Below are 19132 nucleotides of genomic sequence, written 5' to 3' on the forward strand. Positions count from 1 at the left end.
TGCAGATGCCTAATTTAAGGGAAGCTACACAAAGATTGTTCAGGGTGCCTCGGAACCATATGCAGACTGACAGAGGTTATTGAGAGGCAGGTTGAGTGTAAAGTGACTCAGCAAATCCTGTCGGAAACAATTGGCCTTTGATAATGCTAATGAGGATTGCCAGGCTGTTCTGCTCCCCTTTAAGGAGAAAGGACATAGTGGGGTATTTGAAGAAGTGGTCCCCTGAGCACTGCCAGGAGTAATTCCTGAGTGCAGAGCCAGGAGCAACCCCTGTGCATTGCCAGGTGTGACCCCAAAAAGCAAAAAAAACCAAAAACAAACAAACAAAAAAACCAAGGAGCTCAGCTACCCTGAGAGCCCCCAGTCAGGTCAGAGGTGGAGAAAGCCTTCTCTAGTTCCCAGTCTTCATTCCCAAGATCATCTACCAGGAACTCAATCCGGACAACCGGCTCTCAGGCTTTTCCTTAGAACCTATGGTGATGTGCCTGTTCCAAGGAAGGTTATTCAAAGATTCAGGCTGGTACAGTTTTATATTGGGGGAAGCGAACTTTCACTTATAGTTCATAAGATGCCACCTCTGGGAAAATGGCTTCAGGGCTTGTGGGTACATGGTTATTCTCCCACTCGGCAATTGCTTATTACCCAGGAGGCACAGAAATGCCTCATTCATGGGTGGTCACCCACTCAGCCACTACAGATGCTGAGTCTGATACTTCTGCTTGTGTGTGTGTATGGTTATGAAGCAGATTATTTCTGATCTCAGAAAAAGGCTTCCAATAACAGGCTGTAACGCGTCACATTGGTTTACATTGATTGGGCCCATCTCTCGGCATTTCCAACTCAAATCTTTGTAATCCGGGTCTCACCCTTGAGGAAGACTCTGTCCTCAGTGGCCCAAGGCGGTTAACATGTGAGGCTCAGAAGCAGTTGGATTTCTTTCCAGACCAGTCTCAGAAATTTCATCTTTTTTTTTTTGCTCCTGAAGAAAAATTATAGCCTTCATTACAATTATTAAAAAACAAACAAAAAAAGAAAGAAAGAAAAAAGGGGCCAGAGTGATAGCACAGCGGGTAGGGCGTTTGCCTTGCACACGGCCGACCCGGGTTCAATTCCCAGCATCCCATATGGTCCCCCGAGCACCACCAGGAGTAATTCCTGAGTGTAGAACCAGGGGTAACCCCTGTGCATCGCTGAGTGTGACGCAAAAAAAAAAAAAAAAAGATTTACCCTTCTTACAGGATGTGGATTGATCAATGCCAGGACCCTGTATTTTGGGCTAACAATCCCTTCCTTTTACCCTTTCCTTGGAATTCACAGGTGCCTCAGTTCCTGAAGAAGAAAAGAATGACTTTTAATAGGAACAGCTTCTAATCTCTCTCTAGGATACCTGTTTGTACTGGAGTTTCTTCTTGTCTCTCTCTCCATCTCATGCATGGATTCACACCTAGCCCCTGATGCTCAAAGCCTCTGATAACTTAAAAAGACCTGTTTTTCTCTCACATATAAGCTAGGTTACATGTGAATCTGACCAGAGAATGGCGGAGTTCCCCTGCTGAAGGATTCCTGACAGAAGTTGTGATGCACCTGCTCCAGTGCTCCCTGCCTGCCCCAGTGCTCCCTGCAATTCAACTAACTCCTGATTGTTGCTTTCCTGGGACTTTTGCTGTGACCACAACCACTGCTCTTGAAGGAACAACTCTTCAAACGTCTATCCAGACACATGATTTCATCAAAATGTGACTAAATGACTCTTACCACCTCTGGACAGTGCAGGACTATTGGGCAGTTTACAACAAGCACTGCCCTGGGTCCAGGGGTGGATTGAAGTTTTAGAACAAAAATGAGACTTTTGTGATGGAATTGTTCCTCACTCTTTCCATTTTTTGCGTTTCGTAAACAGAAAAGGGGGAGATGTTGGATATCAACCCTAAGTGTTTTAGACTTCACCAGTGAATTACTCCTTTCTTCCTCCCAGAGAAGCTTACCATGCCCTTGCTAACATCCCTAATTTGGTTCAAGTCTGTCTTCAACCTTTCCTTTATGTTGGATATTAACCCTAAGTGCTTTAGTCTTCATCAGTCCATTGCCCCCTTTCTTCCTCCCTGAGAAATTTAACATGCCCTTGCTAGCATCCCTAACTTAGTTCAAGTTTATCTTTAACCTTTCCCTTGTATTTTACCTCTCATTGTCACAGTGCCTAAAGTCAGTCTTGATTATTTGTAAGCCAAAACCTTCTGGTAATTCTGAACTTGTATTTGTGCTGCTTTGTATTTGAAGTGTTGTATGTTCGTACCTGCTTTTCTATTTCCCCCGTAGCCTTTTTATATTTGACTATAGAGCAATGTTCTTTGGTTAAACACAGAAAGACCATTAATGCTATGCTCCTAATATTTGTGAGTTGATTTCCGCTGAAATAGATCTACTCCTGGGCATAATTACTTGGTCAGGTGGCTGGAGTGATAGTACAGCGGGTAGGGCACTTGCCTTGCACACGGTCGACCCAGGTTCGATTCCCAGCATCCCATATGGTCTCCTGAGCACCACCAGGGGTAATTCCTGAGGAGAATCGGGAAGCCAGGAATAATCCCTGTGCATTGTTGGGTGTGACCCAAAAAGCAATAAATAAATAAAATAAAATAAAATAAAATAAAATTACAGGTCATAACTACTTGACTGAGGCTTCAGTTTCTGTAATTCTTAACACCACAAAAGGGAGGTCCCGCCGTGGGACTGGGATCGACCCGGGGTGAGTGGCAAAACTACCCAGCATCGAAATGGGACATTCTAGAAAGCATAAATGCATGGTCTTTTTTTTTTTTGCTTTTTGGGTCACACCCGGCGATGCTCAGGGGTTACTCCTGGCTCTGCACTCAGGAATCACCCCTGGCGGTGCTCAGGGGACCATATGGGATGCTGGGAATCGAACCCGGGTCGGCCACAAGCAAGGCAAATGCCCTACCCGCTGTGCTATCGCTCCAGGCCCCATAAATGCATGGTCTTGATGCAAGCTGTTACAACCTAAGAGACAGGACCCCCCTGGGGAAGGACTAGCTGAACTGGGCTGAGGACTTAGCCTGGGATTTACGGTAAGAGCCTTGCTTGCTCTCAGAGCCCAGAGAAGTAAGTGTTAAAAGCCTTACTTGCTCTCAGCCCAGAGCACTAAGTGTTGGGATCTTTGTCTCTTACTGTGTTTATCCAAACAACTGCAAGTATTGATAACATAGAATTAGAGGGAAACATAAAAGCAATGTAGTTGTGCCTGGGAGACAGTGTCTTCTTGAGTTGATCTCCCTAAGAGAATTTCCCCAGTCAAATGTTTATCTATGTAAATGACCAATCACACTTGTCCTGACCTCAACTCCTCTTCAGATGTTCTATAAGTATGCTAGCAACTCTGCATTAAAGGGGCCATTTTCACCGTCAGACTGGGGTCCCCAGCCTCCCCATCTTCCCGGCTCCCCGTCTCTCTGTGTCTCTGTTGGGGAGCCCTGGGGAGATGGGGAGGCGGGGAGGCGGCTCAGGGTCATGGAATGAACACACGTGTCCAGCGGCAGCAGCAGCCCCCGATGGTTATTGTGTGAATTTACAGAGAATGAAGTAGCATGGGGGAGGGAGAAGCAGGAGGAGAATCAGAGGAGAATGGAGATGGGAATGGAATAAACGGCAACTGACACCAACCAGCCTGACCCTCGTTTCTTCCACTGCCTGCCCATGACCATCGACCTTCCCGGGGTTGGGGAAGTGGCCCAAGTCTACGGAACGCGGGCGGGGCGGTAGGAGAGAGAGAGCGCACCATTGCCCCTTTTTGTGTTCACACCGTGCGTTCTATTGCTCCGAGTTGTTTATTATGGTTATTGGGTTTCCTTGTCTAGGTTTGGGGGCTAACTCTGGTGCAGGTTGGGGTTCAGGTGGGGCCGGGGTGCCACTCAGGACCCCAGTTTCCTGAGCACTTTTGGCCTGTCGGTCCTAGGTTTTTTTAAACCTCTCATGGGGGTGCATGTCTGTCCATTTATGGAAGAGTCCCCAGCTCAGTCAGCTATAGATAAGGGACCTCTGTCCCCGTTCAGAGCATCAGCTGATCACAAGAGCCTGTCACTTCCTTATAACTTTCCCTCCTGACAGGCCTTGAAGAAAATCATTTTTTTTTTCTAATTTTCTGGAAAGGTTAGTGAATTTCCCTATTTAAAAAATTTGTTGGGGCTGGAGCAATAGCACAGCGGGTAGGGTGTTTGCCTTGCATGTGGCCGACCGGGATTCGATTCCCAGCATCCCATATGGTCCCCTGAGCACTGCCAGGGGTGATTCCTGAGTGCAGAGCCAGGAGTAACCCTGAGCATCGCCGGGTGTGACCCAAAAAGCGAAAAAATAAAAATAAAAAAAATAAATAAAAAATTTTAAAATTAATTAATTAATAAAAAATATTTTTGGACCACACTCAGAGGTGCTCAGGGCCCATTCCTGGCTCTGCATTCAGGCATCACTCCTGCCACACTCTGGGGATCATTCAGACTGCTGGGGATTAATTCCAGGTTTGCCACGTGTAAGGCAAGTGCTGTCCCCGCTGTACTGTCTGGCCCCAATATTCCCTAGTTCTGCAGTATCTTACAATTTTATTCATTGGTGCCAAAGTAATGGTATGGGGGAGGGAGTTTGCCTTTTTTTTTTTTTTTTTTTGCTTTTTGGGTCACACCTAGCGTTGCTCAGGGGTTATTCCTGGTTTTTGCACTCAGGAATTACTCCTGGCAGTGCTTGGGGGACCATATGGGATGCCGGGGATTGAACCCAGGTCGGCTGCGTGCAAGGCAAATGCCCTACCCGCTGTGCTATTGCTCTGGCCCTGGGAGTTTGCCTTTTATGTGACCAACTTGCGTTCAATTCTTTTCTTTTTTTTGGGGTGGGTCACACCCGGTGATGCACAGGGGTTACTCCTGGCTTTGCATTCAGGAATTACTCCTGGTGGTGCTCAGGGGACCATATGGGATGCTGGGAATTCAACCCAGGTCATCCGGGTGTGCAAAGCAAACGTCCTACCTGCTGTGCTATCGCTCCAGCCCCTGGACTCATTCTGGCCCCATCTCGTCCCTATTTAGTACCATTCATTTGGTTTTCTTTTATTATTTTTCTCTCTCTTTTTTTAAGTGGAGCACCATGATTTACAAAGTTGTTCATTTTGCAGTTGTTTCAGGCCTTTAGTGCTCCAACACCACCGGTGTGACCTTCCCTCCTCCAATGTACCCAGTTTGCCTCCCAAGCCTGACCTGCCCGCTTAGTCACATCACAAATTAACTTTTTGTTGCTTGTTTCAAATGTTTGGTTTTCTTATCCCTCTCTCTCCCCCACTCCATCCTGCTTATTCTGTAGTGATCATTCCAGTATGAAGTCCTGTTTTCCTTTTGGTTTGGTTTAGTTTGGGGGTCACGTCCAGTGATGCTCTAGGGTGACTCTTGGCTCTACGCTCAGGGATCAGTACGGGCAGTGCTCGGGGGGCCATCTGGGATGCCAGGAATGGAACCTGGGTTGCACTGTCTCCAGCCCCTGAAGTCTTGTGCCTTCCAGGAAGAGCTGGTCTAGGGACTAAGGTACTTGCCTTGCATGCAGATGACCTCAGCACCACACTGTCCCCTGACTGCCAGGAGCAGCTTCAAACAGAGTTAGAGCAGGTCCCAAACAAAGCTAAGTGGCCTCACCCCTTCACCCAAAGAAAAGAAGTATTGTGTCTTCAGAATTGCTTTAATGTTCCTTTTTTTCCAATGTGGAACTGATGGAATAAACAGATTTCAGACTAACAATGGATATATTCACATTTTTTTTCTTTTTGGGTCATACCCAGAGATACTCAGGGGTTACTCTTGGCTTTGGACTACCTGGAAGTGCTTGGGGGAGCCTATGGGATGCCGGGGATCGAACCCAGGTCAGCCTTGTGCAAGGCAAACACCCTCCCCGCTGTACTATTGCTCCGGCTCCTATTCATACAAGTTTTACTTATTTATTTTGGGGGTTTCCCAGGGTGCTAAGGAAACTTTGGGACTTTTCCCAGCTGTTCTCAGCCAACTCGGAAGGCAGTTCAGTGGAGAGACCCAAGTGTGCTACGGCTCATACCCTACAGTGCTCAGGGGCTGCTTCTGCTCTATGTTCAGGAGTGACCCCTTGGGGAGCTGTATGCAGTGCCAGGGATCAAACCAGGATCTCCCAGGTGCACGGCCTGTTTTTTCATCCCGTTTTTTCTCTCCAGTCCATCCTCCTGAGTTTTGGCTTAGAGGTACTGTATTTCACCTGAAAGACCTCCATGAAGGTCAGGGTTGAGGGGCTGGAGTAACAGGACCGTGGGGAGGGCATTTGCCTTGCACACGACTCACCTGGGTTTGATCCCCGACTAGCCCATGAGGTCACCGTAGCACCGCCAGGAGTTATTTCTGAGTGCAGAGCCAGGAGTAACCCCTGAGTATCACCGGGTGTGACCCAAAAAGGTCCCCCCAAAAGAAAGTCAGGGTAAGTGGAGGATATCAGGGGTTTGTCCTTTCTCCCTTGCCACAAAGAGTTTGGGTTTATCTGGTAATAATCTCTAAACATTTTAAGACAACATTGGTATGTCCTGTTCCTCTTGCTACCGGAAGCTCAGGTTTATCACAGTGCTCCTGAGGCACTTCCATTCCACTGCGTTTATCTGTAAACTCCTCTCCATGCTTTCTTCCCCAACCTTTCCCCCCTAATCAGACTCTGTTAACTTGTAAGGTCAGATTCCTCAGAAACCTATGATTTTATATGTATGAGTGAAATACTGCCTTTCTCCTCTACTTATGTCTTTTGAATAGTTTACTTTAAATCAATGTCCTTTTTGTATGGACACAGAAAGACAATATTATGAGTTTGTAATTTGGGATTTAATTGGCTTCGAATATTATTCATTCCTGGGCATCTGCTTTCTTGACTTAAGCCTCCGTTGCCCTTAGTTCCTAGCACCCCAAAAACAGGGTCCTGAAGAGGGACTGAAAGGACCCAGGGCAAGCAGTGAGCTACCCTGGTATAGATATGGGCCAGGCCAAAGCGCCACGATTCCTAACTGTAAGTTAAGAGCTTGATCATGGGCAAATGCTGTCATGATCCAAAGGTAATGAGGAGACTAGGACCCTGCTAGGGATAGGAAAGACTAATCTGGCCTGAGCACTGTCGTCTGAGGTTGAGATGGCCACAGGAGAGCAATTCTATAAGCTTAATGCATGTCTTATTGTGTTCATACAAAATGATTAATATTATGAATGCTTATATGTGAGTTGGACAAGGAGAGGAGAAACACACCCATATTTACCTTTAGGCCAGTCGTCTTGCTGAATAAGAATCTGTCCTGGAAGTAGCTTCCTCTGAGGGAAGGACCTTACATCCACTGACTGTATGATGACACTTATGTGTAATCCCCAACCCCTCATGCTTGGGGATTTAACTAGGCTGTAAGAGTGGGCTGTAGTGTGGGTCAGATCCGGAGAAGCCAGTTTGAGATCGAGATCCAGAGCGAGAAGGAGAATGAAGTAGCATGGGGGAAGGAGAAGCAGGAGGAGAATCAGAGGAGAAAGGAGACGGGAATGGAATAAACGGCAACTGAGACCAACCAGCCTGGCCCTCGTTCCTTCCTTCGCCTGCCCATCGCCATCGCCCTCCCCAGGTAGGGGAAGTGGCATGAGACTACCAAACTCGGGCAGGGGAGAGATAGAGTCCTGCTGCGTGCCCCTTTTTTGTGTTTACACAGTTGAGCACTCCCAAAAGTGCTCACAGGCATTTCAGAAGGGTGTCTGAAGGTAGGTTTGGGGGAGTTTTAATTTTTGTGTGTGTGGAAATGCTTTCCCCTGCCTAGGGATTCCCTTTGCAATAAAGCAAATGCTCCATGTTCCCCACCTACAGTCACCCTAAACTAAACCTCATGTTAGCGGGGGTGGGGGACTGAGGGGGGGAAACAAGGCTAAGCTCTGGCTGCATGGTGATGCCCACGCACCAGTGACTGGCTGTGGGTGTCAGTGGCCACATACTCCCTCGTACTTCAGCCTCGCAAGCCACCAAGGGTCTGGGCAGATAAAGAGCCTGACAAAGGGATTAGCTGGTATTAAGCCCAGGGTATTTGTTGTCCATCAGAGCCCATTTTCAAATGATGGAGGGTGGAGGGAAGAACAAGAGATGGGAGAGGGGGTCCCAAGGGGGTTCCAAGGTACCAGAAATGGCCAGACCCAGTGTTCACCAGGGGGCATCTCTGCTGGTCCCCTGATTCCCACCTCTGCCTGGGAGGGACACGTTATCGGGGTGTCCGGACGCTCAGTGGGTGATGGACATGGCCAGTGCTGCGGGAAGGAAGGGCACGTGGGGTCCGTCCTCGCCCCAGTCTCTGGCATATGACAGGAGATGCTACAAAGAGGCAGGAGGGTGGCCCCATGTCTCACCTTTTACTTTCTTTTGGGGTTCCCCCAGCGATGCTCAGGGGTTACTCCTGGCTCTACACTCAGGAATTACTCCTGGAAGTGTTTGAGGAACTCTATGGGATGTCAGGGATCGAACCAGGGTGGGCTGCGTGCAAGGCAAACACCCTCCCCGCTGTCCTGTCGCTCCAGGCCCCATCACCGCCCCCTTTAACTTCAGTGGAAGTTGAAAGCCCCCCATGTGTGCTGGACCCCCTGTGCCTACTCGCTGGGCCTCTCTGGGCCTCAAAGATATGTTGGCCCAAGGCTGGGCTCCTGCCAGGATCCCTGGGGCCTCAAAGGAGGGTGGGACTCCTGAACTTTTCTGCTGTGGCTGCCCAAGGTCCACGAAGGAGAGAGACAGAGAGAGAGACAGTTTTAAGTGGGGAAATCAAGACCGACCCGTGGGAGGGGACAGGCTCACAGGATTTCCAGCCTCTCCCAGGGAGGTGGTGCAGGGGGTGTGTGCAGGGTGCCCCCCCCGCAGAAGGAGCCTTGGAGGGCCCGGGCACTGGGCACTGTGGGCACAGACCAATTAGAGTGGCCGAAAGGAAAGACTGGTCATTTCCTGCCCGCCAACTGCTCCCTCCTGTGGAGCTTTAAAAACCACAGCCGCAGGCAGAGGGACCTTCAGACTTCGCAGAGACTGAGACCAGGACCCGGGGACCAGCGAGGATGGTAAGTTTAGAAGGGGGTGCGTGCCCCCCCCCAGGCCCTGAGGAAACCTCATTTCTGGGTTCTTTTTCCCTCCCCTCTCCTCCTCCCCCGGCCCTCCTTTCCCTTCCTCCCCTCTTCTCTCCCCGCTGCCGTCAGTTGACTCCACGCTTCAGCCCTGCTCTCCCAGCTGATCTCAGACTTGTGTGGGGAGTCTTGACATCTTCCCAGCGAACCCGGCCATGGGGTCTGCGGAGCTGAGACTGAAATGAGTCTTCAGAAGAGTGCAGAGGCCGGGCGAGCAATAGGGCAGAGGGGAGGGTGCTTGCCTTGCACATGGCTGACCTGGGTTCGATCCCTGGCATCCCATAGGGTCCCCCCCCAGCACTGCCAGGAGTAATTTCTGAGTGCAGAGGCAGGAGTCAGCCCCGAGCCTGGCTGGGTGTGACCCAAAATAAAACGGGAGGAAAAACGGAGAGAGAGAAGTTTCTTAGCTGTGGTGTGGAGCTGGGGCCCCGGGTCCAGAGAGAGTGGGACTTGCTTCACCTGTAAAAGGAAGTGGAGCTGGGGTGAGGGTAGGGAGGGGGTCTCGCTGCTTCCTCTCGCTCTTGTGAGGCTCTGCCGTATGTGTATGGCCACAGCTGGCTTCGATTTCACTGTTTGCCTAAGGCAGTACCAATCACCAGAACTTCTGACCTCTGGTCTTGGCCCCCAGAGGCGGTTGTGGGCTCCAGATTGTGGTGGTGGATCCTTCTAGAAACAGAGTCCCAGGGAACCAAGGAATGAGAAGTCTGTCCTGGGGGTCAAGTTTGAAGTTCGTGCTCAATTTCTGCATCCTGTGTAATGCCCGGGGACTCTGTTCTCTCAGGGCTCCCCTGTCCCTCTTTATCTGCCCGCTCTTTAAGATATGGTTCAACTCCACAGAATCAGAGCAGGACAATGTCCACACGGGGAGGGGGATGTTGGCAGCTGGTGTTCACTGCGCTTGTCCTGCCCACTCTGGGTTTCTCCCTTCCCCAGAGGAAGCCTGGCTGCGTTTGACCCTAGATCTTGCTCTTTGTTTTTGTTTTGTTCTGGGTTTGGGGCCACACCCAGCGGTGCTCAGGTCTTCCTCCTTGGCTCTCCTGACTGTGCTTGGGGGACCATCTGAGATGCCGGGGATCTATCTCGGGTTCGCTGTGTGCAAGACAAATGCCCTACCTGTTTGTTAGACTATTGCGCCAGCCCCTTGTTCTTCTTCTTTTTTTTTTTTCTCCCTTTTCTCATGAATAACATAATCTGATGAACGAGCCCTTATTGGTCACTTTTTCTGGTTGATTGGTTTGGATCGGGGTGGGGCTATACTGGCCAGTGCTCAGGGCTTACTCCTGGCTCTGTGCTCAGGGGTCACTCTTAGCAGTTCTCGGGGGCTCATCCGAGACTCAGGGATTTGAACCAGGGTTAGATGCACAAGGCAAGCACCTTCCCCTGGACCATCTCTTTGGCCCTCTGAGTGATTTCTGTCTGCCAGCACTGTGCTGTGCGCCATGGGTGGACGAGGATCAGTGCTATGTATTTCTCTTTCTTTTATTTTTATTACAACTCCCCATATTTGGGTGATAGATGGTGGTGCTCAGGGATAAGTCCTGATGGTGCTCAGGTAACCCTGTGGGCTCATGGGGATCAAACCTGGCCCCCAATAATCAAAGTCTGCATTGCAGGCCCGGAGCTCTCTCCTGGGTCCCCCAGTATGTGGTTTTTCAAACCCAAACTACGGGGTTGGGAAGTGACTGGGGTACTAGAACATATTTTGTATGTAAGGCCCCGCATTTGGTCCCCGGAACCTCATCCCCTTCCTGCCCTGGATTTGGAACTCACTAAGATCAAAATCAAGTTGTTCAAATGGAAGAAACCCCAATTCCAATCAATAGCCCTTGTTTCACCCACTTTGAACCATTTCTGGGTTTCCAGAAACATTATAGCTGAATCCAGACAGGGCCACTGTTGTCTCATTATTTTATTCACTTTGTTTATTTTTGTTTGGGGGCCACACCTGGCTGTTGTCAGAGCTGACTCCTGGCTCTGTTCTCAGGGATCACACCTGACAGTGCTTGGAGGATCATGTGGGGCACTGTGGATTGAACCCAGGTCAGCCATGTAGGAGGCAAACACCTTCCCTGCTGCACGATCTCTCTATCCCTTTATCATTATTATTCTGTTCGATTTTTGGGGGATGATACCCCAGCTGTGCTCAAGGCTCACTTCTGGCTCTGTACTCTGAAGATCAGACCCAGGTCTTACCTACATAAGGCAAGTGCCCTCTTACCACTGTACTCTCTGTTCCATTCTGTACTATCATTTTTGTTTTGTTTGGTTTTGGGGCCACCATCAGTAGTACTAGGGTGAGGTGGTATGTTCGGAGGAGTCGAAGCAGGGTGCCGGGATCTAAGCAGGCCATCCTCCATGCTAATCACAGCTCACCCCTCTGAAGCATCTCTCCAACCCTTTGCAAAGGACCCCACCTCTGTGTTGCCTTAGTTTTCTCATGTGAAATGGACACTTCCTCAAGTGATTAGGAGGCTGAAAGCAGAGAATCCAGGGAAAGGCACAAGGCAGAGAGAAGTCACATGTGAGTGGCTGTTCTCATGGCCCAGTTCTCGAACCCCCGCCCTCCCCTGCCCCTCCCTCCGCTGTCCACCCCCGGCAGCCTCTTGATCTGGCCCCTGGGCAGTTCCTCTCCTTTCTCTTAGCCACAGAGAATGTGCGTATTTGGGAGAAAGAGGAATTAGTCACCCTCCAGCTGCTGTGACATAACTACTGTTAACCTTCCAGCCCCATTTGCTTGTCCCACCATTCCCACTCTAAAAGAATCCCTTGGTGGTCCCCAACCTTTGCTGCCCAGATAGTTGCCATGAGCCTTGGGCTTTTTTTTTTTTTTGGTTTTAATTTTGTTTTTTTTGGCCACACCAGGTGTTGCCCAGGGCTTACTCCTGGCTCTGCACTCAGAAATCACTCCTGGTGGAACCATGGTTGCCTGTGTGAAAGGCAAATGCCCTTCCTGTTGTACTATTGCTCCATTCTCAGCTTTGGACTGAAAGGACAGGGGCCGGGATATAGAACAGAGGTTAGACATGTGACAGCCTGGGTGCCACTCTCAGCACCGCAGGGGTCCCCGAGCAGCCCTGGATGACCCCAGCACCACTGGAGTGGCCTGGGACCCCCTGACCTGGTACCAGCATCTCATCCTTGGGCCTTTGCCCCAAACCTACTTCCCGCTTGACCAAGAACTGCAGATGGGGCCCCACGTCTCCTGAGCACCGCTTGGGACCTTCCACTGCCCAAATGGAAAGAATAGAATGTAAAAAGTTCAAATGAGCCTAAGCACTAGCACAGTGGTGGGGAGGGGAAGCGTTTGCTTTATACATGGCTGACTTGGGTTTGATCCCTGGCACCCCATACGGTCCTTCTGAGTCTAGAAGTAGTGATCCCTGGATGCAAAGCCAGGAGTAAGCCTGAGCACAACTGGATGTGGCTTTATCCCCACCCCCCCCAAAAAAAGTTTCTTAACTTTGGGACCTGAACAATAATAGTACGGCAGGGATGGCATTTGTCTTGCACATGGCCAACCCGGGTTCAATCCCCAGCATCCAATAGGATAGTGCAGGGGTTCATGCACTTGCCTTGCAGTTGGCCCCCAGTTCAATCCCTGGCACCACATGCGGATGTGGATCATGGCTGAGCACAGAGTGGGGTGTGGCCCACCCCTCCCCCCACAAATTAAAGTTTAGATGCTTGGACCATAGTCACGAACCTATCAGCCATAGAGGCTGGCGGCTGGTGGCAGATGGTCTGTGCCTGGGACATTTTCTTTTTTTTTTTTACTTTTTTTTTGCTTTTTGGGTCACACCCGGCGATGCTCAGGGGTTACTCCTGACTTTGCATCTCAGGAATTACTCCTGGCGGTGCTCGGAGGACCATATGGGATGCTGGGAATCGAACCCGGGTTGGCCGCATGCAAGGCAAATGCCCTACCTGCTGTGCTATTGCTCTAGCCCCTGGGACATTTTCACCGGGGCAGAAAGTTCCTCTTGATGCAACGCTCCCTACCACCAGCCCTGATCTGGATGAAAAGACCCTCTGGGGTCATGACCAATTATTTCTTTCCCAAATGGCCAACAGCCTCTGTGAAAACAGGGGCCAGGGATGTTCTAGAATCTTCCATTCCAGAATCCTAGGATTGTAGAACTACAAATTCTTTTTTTTAATGATGATTGCTGTTTGTTTTTTTTTTGGGGGGGGGGAAATTCTTCCCAGGGGATTGAAGGGAGAGGGCATGGAGAGACAGGGATGGAACCTCAGGCCTCAGATATACAAGGAAAGATGGCCCTGCCATTGAGCCACATGGTCTTTGTGTGTAAGCAGGTCACTTGGTCTGTGTGTGTAAGCAGGGTCTGAGCACAGGCACGCAGGCACACTTAATGCGCGTCAGCCTAGACCTCAAAACTTTTCACTAGACCTCAAAACTCTTTTTTTAAAAAATATTTTTATTAAGGCACTGTAACTTACAAAGTTATTCATTATCACTCAATTTTGCAGTCATTTATGATCAGATTCCATGTGCAGGATTTTCCAACATTAATCCCATCACCAGTGTCAGAGACCCCCTCCTGCCTCAGCTTTGGGGTCATGGGAGTGCCAGGGACTGAACCCAGGTTTGCTGCATGCAAGGCTAGTGCCGTAACCACTGTACTAGCACTCTGGCTCCGACTTTAGGACTCTTTCCACATCAGTGCGCTACAACTTCTTTCTTCCTTTTGACGGTTGCATAGTATTTCACACCGATAAGCCCCACAGTGAATTTAGCCAGTCTGGGCTGGCTGCATCTGTGATTCTTTCTACCATCAAAGCTCTGCCAAATCTAGAAACCACAGTGTTGAGTTTCATGTTCTGTTTTTCTGGGTGACGTAAGCCAAGGGAAAGGGCTCAGTGAACTCATGTTCGGAAGGGTGCTGTGTCAGCTGATCAGGGGTGTAAAAGAATGCTGAGTCTTAGCGAAGGGCAGTTGAGGCATCTCCCTTTTGCCCAGCTCTGAATCACCATGCCCAGGGCAGGAGCAGAACAGACAGGGGTGCCAAAGACACAGGCAGAATCTTCAAGTCCGGGGTCTCCTTCTGTGTCTGGCATTCACCATTGTGTGGCTGGAGCAGGGGATGGTCCCAGAGAAAGTGGAGGGTGGGGCCTGGAGATGGGGAGTGGGGAGCGGGGAGGGCTGGGGTTGACCAAAGGAAACATTTCAACCACGTTAACTTTCTGGTTTGAAATTTCTCCTGATTAGGGGCCAGAGCGATAGTACAGTGGGGAGGGTGTTCTGCCTTGCATGCGGCCGCCTGAGCTCTAGCCCCAACACCCCGTATGATTCCCTGAGCCCTCCAGACATCATCCCAGAGGCAGGAGTGACCTCTGAGCATCACCAGATGTGGGGTCAAAACAAAACTACAAAAATTGCTTTTAAAAAAGAAATTTCTTGGGGGATGAAGTGATAGCACAGTGGGTAGGGTGTTTGCCTTGCATGCGGCCGACCCAGGTTTGATTCCCAGCATCCCATATGGTCCCCTGAGCACCACCAGGAGAAATTCCTGAGTGCAAAGCCAGGAGTAACCCCTGTATATCGCCAAAAAGCAAAAGAAAAAAAAAAGAAATTTCTTGGGGCTAGAGCACTAGCACAGTGGGGAGGGCATTTGCCTTGCACATGGCTGACTTGGGTTCAATCCCTGACATCCCATATGGTCCCCCTGAACCTAGCAGGAGTGATCCTTGACTGCAAAGACAGGAGTAGGCCTTGAGCGCCCCTGGATGTGGAACACCCCCAAAGTTCCTTAATTTTGGGGTCTGAGTGATAGTATAGTGGGTAGGACATTTGTGTTGCATGTGGTCAACAGGGGTTCGATTCGCAGTATCCCGCAGGGTCCTCCAAGCACTACTGGGAGTAATTCCTGAGTGCAGAGCCAGGAGTAACCCCTGAGCATCACCAGGTGTGTGTGACCCAAAAAGCTGAAAAAGAAATAAAAAGACATTTCTTCTGCTTGTAGAAAAATGGTAAGAAGGTTACAGGCACGCCCTAGGCTCCGCATCCCACTTTCTCCAAATTTGCTTTCTGTTGGCCGATCCCACTCCAGCCACTGACTAATGTTTCTGACCCTCCTTGGGGTAACACAGTCCCTCACAGTTGGCCGGCACAGGGGGGGCCTGTTGGGGTTGCATGACCCCCCGCCTCCTTGTGGTGTGGAAGGGCCCCTTCACGCTCCGGTGCCTCGGGGTCCCTGGGAGTGCCGCCACAGACCGTCCTTGCACACTCGTGCAAGTCTGAGTCTCGACGGCGGCGCTCTGCTCTGCGCCTGCGCAGCCCCAGGGCCCCGTGCGTGAGGGAGCAGGTGACGTCCCGCAGCGTCTAGGAAGCAATAGTGGCCCTCTCCGTTTTTCCTTTTTCCCTTTTTTTTTTCTATTGGGGGTTGTTCAGGGGATGCTGCGGTATTGGGTTCCAACCCAGGGCCTCCCACCTGCAAAAATCAAGAGCTCCACCCCTGAGCCACAGCCCTGCCCATAGTTCTTTGTTTTTGCTTTTGGGCCACACATGTTGATGCTCAGAGCTTATGCCTGGCTCAGCGACCATTCCTGGGAGTGCCCGGGGACGCCATGCCGTGCCGGGATAGAATCCCAGTTGGCTCGTGCAAGGCAAGCGTCCTCTTCGCTGTCCTATGGCTTGTGTCCCTGAGCTGTGTTCTTGAGCCATTTCTCCACCTCTCGTGAGGGTTGGTTCATGGGCTCTGCTTGCCTATTTCCTGTCACAGAGAAAAATTGGCCTTTTCTCCAAGGAGCCCCAGACCCTCAAATGGCAAGATCTTTATTTTTGTGCTACTCCCAGCAGTGCTCAGGGGTACTCCAGGCTCTGTGCTCAGGGAGCATTTGTGGCAGTGCTCAGGGGACCATATGGGGTGCTGGGGATTGAACCCAGGTCTGCCATGTGCAAGGCAAGCGCCTTACCCACTTTACTGTTGCTCCACCCCCTCACCCTTTGTTCCTGAACCCCAACTCTCTCTTGTCCTTTCATCCCTCCCGCAGAAAGCCTTTGATTTTCTTTTCATGAGTTTTGCTCCACACCCAACGGTGCTCAGAGTTTACTCCTGGATCTGCTCTCGGGGATCATTCCTGGCAGGCTGGGGGGACTCTCTGGGGTGTTCGGGGATCAAACCTGGTCAGCCACGTACAAGGCAAGCACCCTCCCCACTGTCCTCTCTCTCTAGCCCTTGGCTCTGGGGTGTTCAATAACTTCGAGTGGCACGATGCCCCTGCTGACTCTGCTTCTCATTTCTTGGGAAAACCCCGGAATTCCCAGGTGCTGAAGTGCCCCGAGGTTCTGGGACTGTCCAGGCCCCAACTTTGACCTGCAGCCTCATTCTCTCTGTCTTTCTGATCACCCCCAGAACCTCACACACAACAATTCGCTGCTGCCGGACGACAGCAACTACAATCCCTTTAACTGGATGGCGACGACAACGGAAGACTACTCAAACTACGACAACATAAACATGGACGAGCCGGTGGATGGCCCGCGCCTCCCGCCCAGGCTGAAGGTTCCCGACGTGCTGGCACTGGTGGTCTACACAGTGGTTTTCCTGGTGGGCATACCGGGCAATGCGCTGGTGCTGTGGGTGACCGGCTCCGAGGCCAGACGAGCCATCAACGCCATCTGGTTCCTCAATCTGGCCGTGGCCGACCTCCTCTCCTGCCTGGCCCTGCCCATCCTGATCACGCCCGTCATCATGCATGGCCACTGGCCCTTCAACGACCTGGCCTGCCGTATCCTGCCCTCTGTCATCCTCTTCAACCTCTATGCCAGCATCCTGCTCCTGGCGACCATCAGCGCAGACCGCTTCCTCATTGTCTTCTACCCCATCTGGTGCCAGAATTATCGAGTGGCCTGGCTGGCGTGGGTGGCCTGCGCTGTGGCCTGGGGGCTGGCGCTGGCACTCTCCATCCCCTCTTTCATGTTCCGCTCCTTGTACCAGGACGCCTTCTCCGACAAGGCCTCGTGCGGGGTGAACTATGGCAAGGGGGGTCAGAGGGTGGCGTACTACGTGACCCTCATGCGTCTGGTCCTGGGCTTCCTGGGACCACTGGCCACGCTGAGCATCTGTTATTCCTTCCTTCTGTACCGGACTTGGAGTCGCCCGGCTACGCGCTCCACCAAGACCCTCAAAGTGGTAGTGGCCGTGGTCACCAGCTTTTTTATCCTGTGGCTACCTTACCAGGTCTCGGGCATGATGCTGGTCTTGTATGAGAAGAATTCAACCGCCTACAAAGTCGCCTCTGCTGTGGATGGCCTGTGTGTGGCCGTGGCTTATATCAACTGTTGTATCAACCCCATCATCTATGTGGTGGCTGCCCGGGGCCTCCACACGCGGGTCCTCAAGTCCCTGCCCTCCCGGCTCCATCAGCTGCTGACAGATGATTCTGGGGGCAGGGAAAGCAAGACCCACTCGCTGTCCACAATGGACACCCTGGCCCAGAAGAGCCAGGCAGTGTGAGGGCACCCTCTGGTCCCACCTCTCCCCTTGCTCAGTTTCTGCCTCAGACAGCCTGGCCACTGACTTCTTCTTTTCCTTCTTCCTTTTTTTGTTTTGTTTTGTGTCTTGTCTTGGGGCCACGCCCAGAAATGCTCAGGGGTTACCCCTGGCTCTATTACTCAGGTATCACCCCTGGTGATGCTTCAGGGGACCCTATGAGATGCTGGGGATTGAATCCAGGTCGGCTGCAGGCAAGACCAATGCCCCTGCTGCTGAATGATCACTCCAGCCCCTGGCTTCTTTTTGTTCAAAGTAGTTTGGTTCAGGAAGATGAGGAGGTGCACATCTCAGCTCCTCCAGTATGAGACAGCTTCTTTCTTTTTCATTTTTGTTTTTTTTTTGGGGGGGGGGCAAACCTAGTGGTACTCAGGGGCGACTCCTGGTGCAGTGCTCAGGGGGGAGCTTGGAGGGTGGGGAATTGAGCCTGTGTTCCAGCCTTAGGAAATTAGGCTGAAGGCTGAAGGGGGCATGCTGAGCCCCGACAGGGAAAGGGGTAGGGGGCAGTTAAACTTTCTGCATTAAATAAATAAATAAATGTATATATATATAATTTTTTGCCACACCTAGCAGTGCTCAGAGTTCTGCGCTCAGGAATCACTCCTGGTGGGGCTCCAGGGCTATATGTCATGCCAGGGATCGAACTCGGGTTGGCTGCCTGCAAGGCAAGTGCCCTACCCACTGTACTACCGTTGCCCCCCAATTTCTTTGAATTTTTTTTTCACTTTTTGAGTCACACCTGGTGATGCACAGGGGTTACTCCTGGCTCTTCACTCAGGAATTACTCCTGGCGGTACTCAGGGGACCATATGGGATGCTGGGAATTGAACCCAGGTCGGCTGAGTGCAAAGCAAATGCCCTACTAGCTGTGCTATTGCTCCAGCCCCTCTTTGAAATTTATAAACAAACAAATAAGGATATCTTTTATGGCATCCCTATGCCCACCCTGAGTCCCCTTATTGGCCACCTCTTTTTGTTGTGGTTTTTTTGTTTGTTTGTTTGTTTTGGGGTCACACCCAGTAATGCTCAGGACTTACACCTGGCTCTATACTAAGGAATTAGTTCTGGTGGTGCTTGGGGGACCATATGGGGTGCTGGGGATTGAACTCAGGTTGATTGTGTGCAAAGCAAGCGCCCTCCCCACTGGACTGTCGCTCTGGGCCCCTGTTGTGAAATAATATTGAGCTCTGGGCTCCGGATGTTGGTGTAATTGAGCAGAGACATAGGGCAGCTATCTCTGTCGCTATCGGGGGGCCCATGGGGCTCCCTCCCTCTCCGCACCCCACTCTGCCTACCCAGCCTGCTCCCTTCCCCATTCATGCAATCTTGTTCTTTCTAGAATGTTCAGGGTGGGGGAGATTTGCACGGGGGAAAGGCGCCCAGGGTGCAGATGGAAAAGAAATGGAAGGAGGCGGTGGGGAGCATGTGGGTTAACCTTCT

The 19132-nt window shown here is 51.1% G+C and overlaps 1 protein-coding gene across 1 annotated transcript; it reads left to right on the forward strand.

Annotated features, from left to right (window-relative positions):
* Nucleotides 1-9103: 9103 nt before the first annotated feature.
* C5AR1 (complement C5a receptor 1) lies at nt 9104-17656 on the forward strand. Its single transcript, XM_004607797.2, has 2 exons — nt 9104-9116; nt 16553-17656. The coding sequence occupies exons 1-2, from the start codon at nt 9114-9116 to the stop codon at nt 17654-17656; spliced, it is 1107 nt and encodes a 368-aa protein (XP_004607854.2). The 5' UTR covers nt 9104-9113.
* Nucleotides 17657-19132: the final 1476 nt, after the last annotated feature.

This window comes from Sorex araneus, chromosome 8 (assembly GCF_027595985.1).
Source record: "Sorex araneus isolate mSorAra2 chromosome 8, mSorAra2.pri, whole genome shotgun sequence".
Taxonomy (NCBI): domain Eukaryota; kingdom Metazoa; phylum Chordata; class Mammalia; order Eulipotyphla; family Soricidae; genus Sorex; species Sorex araneus.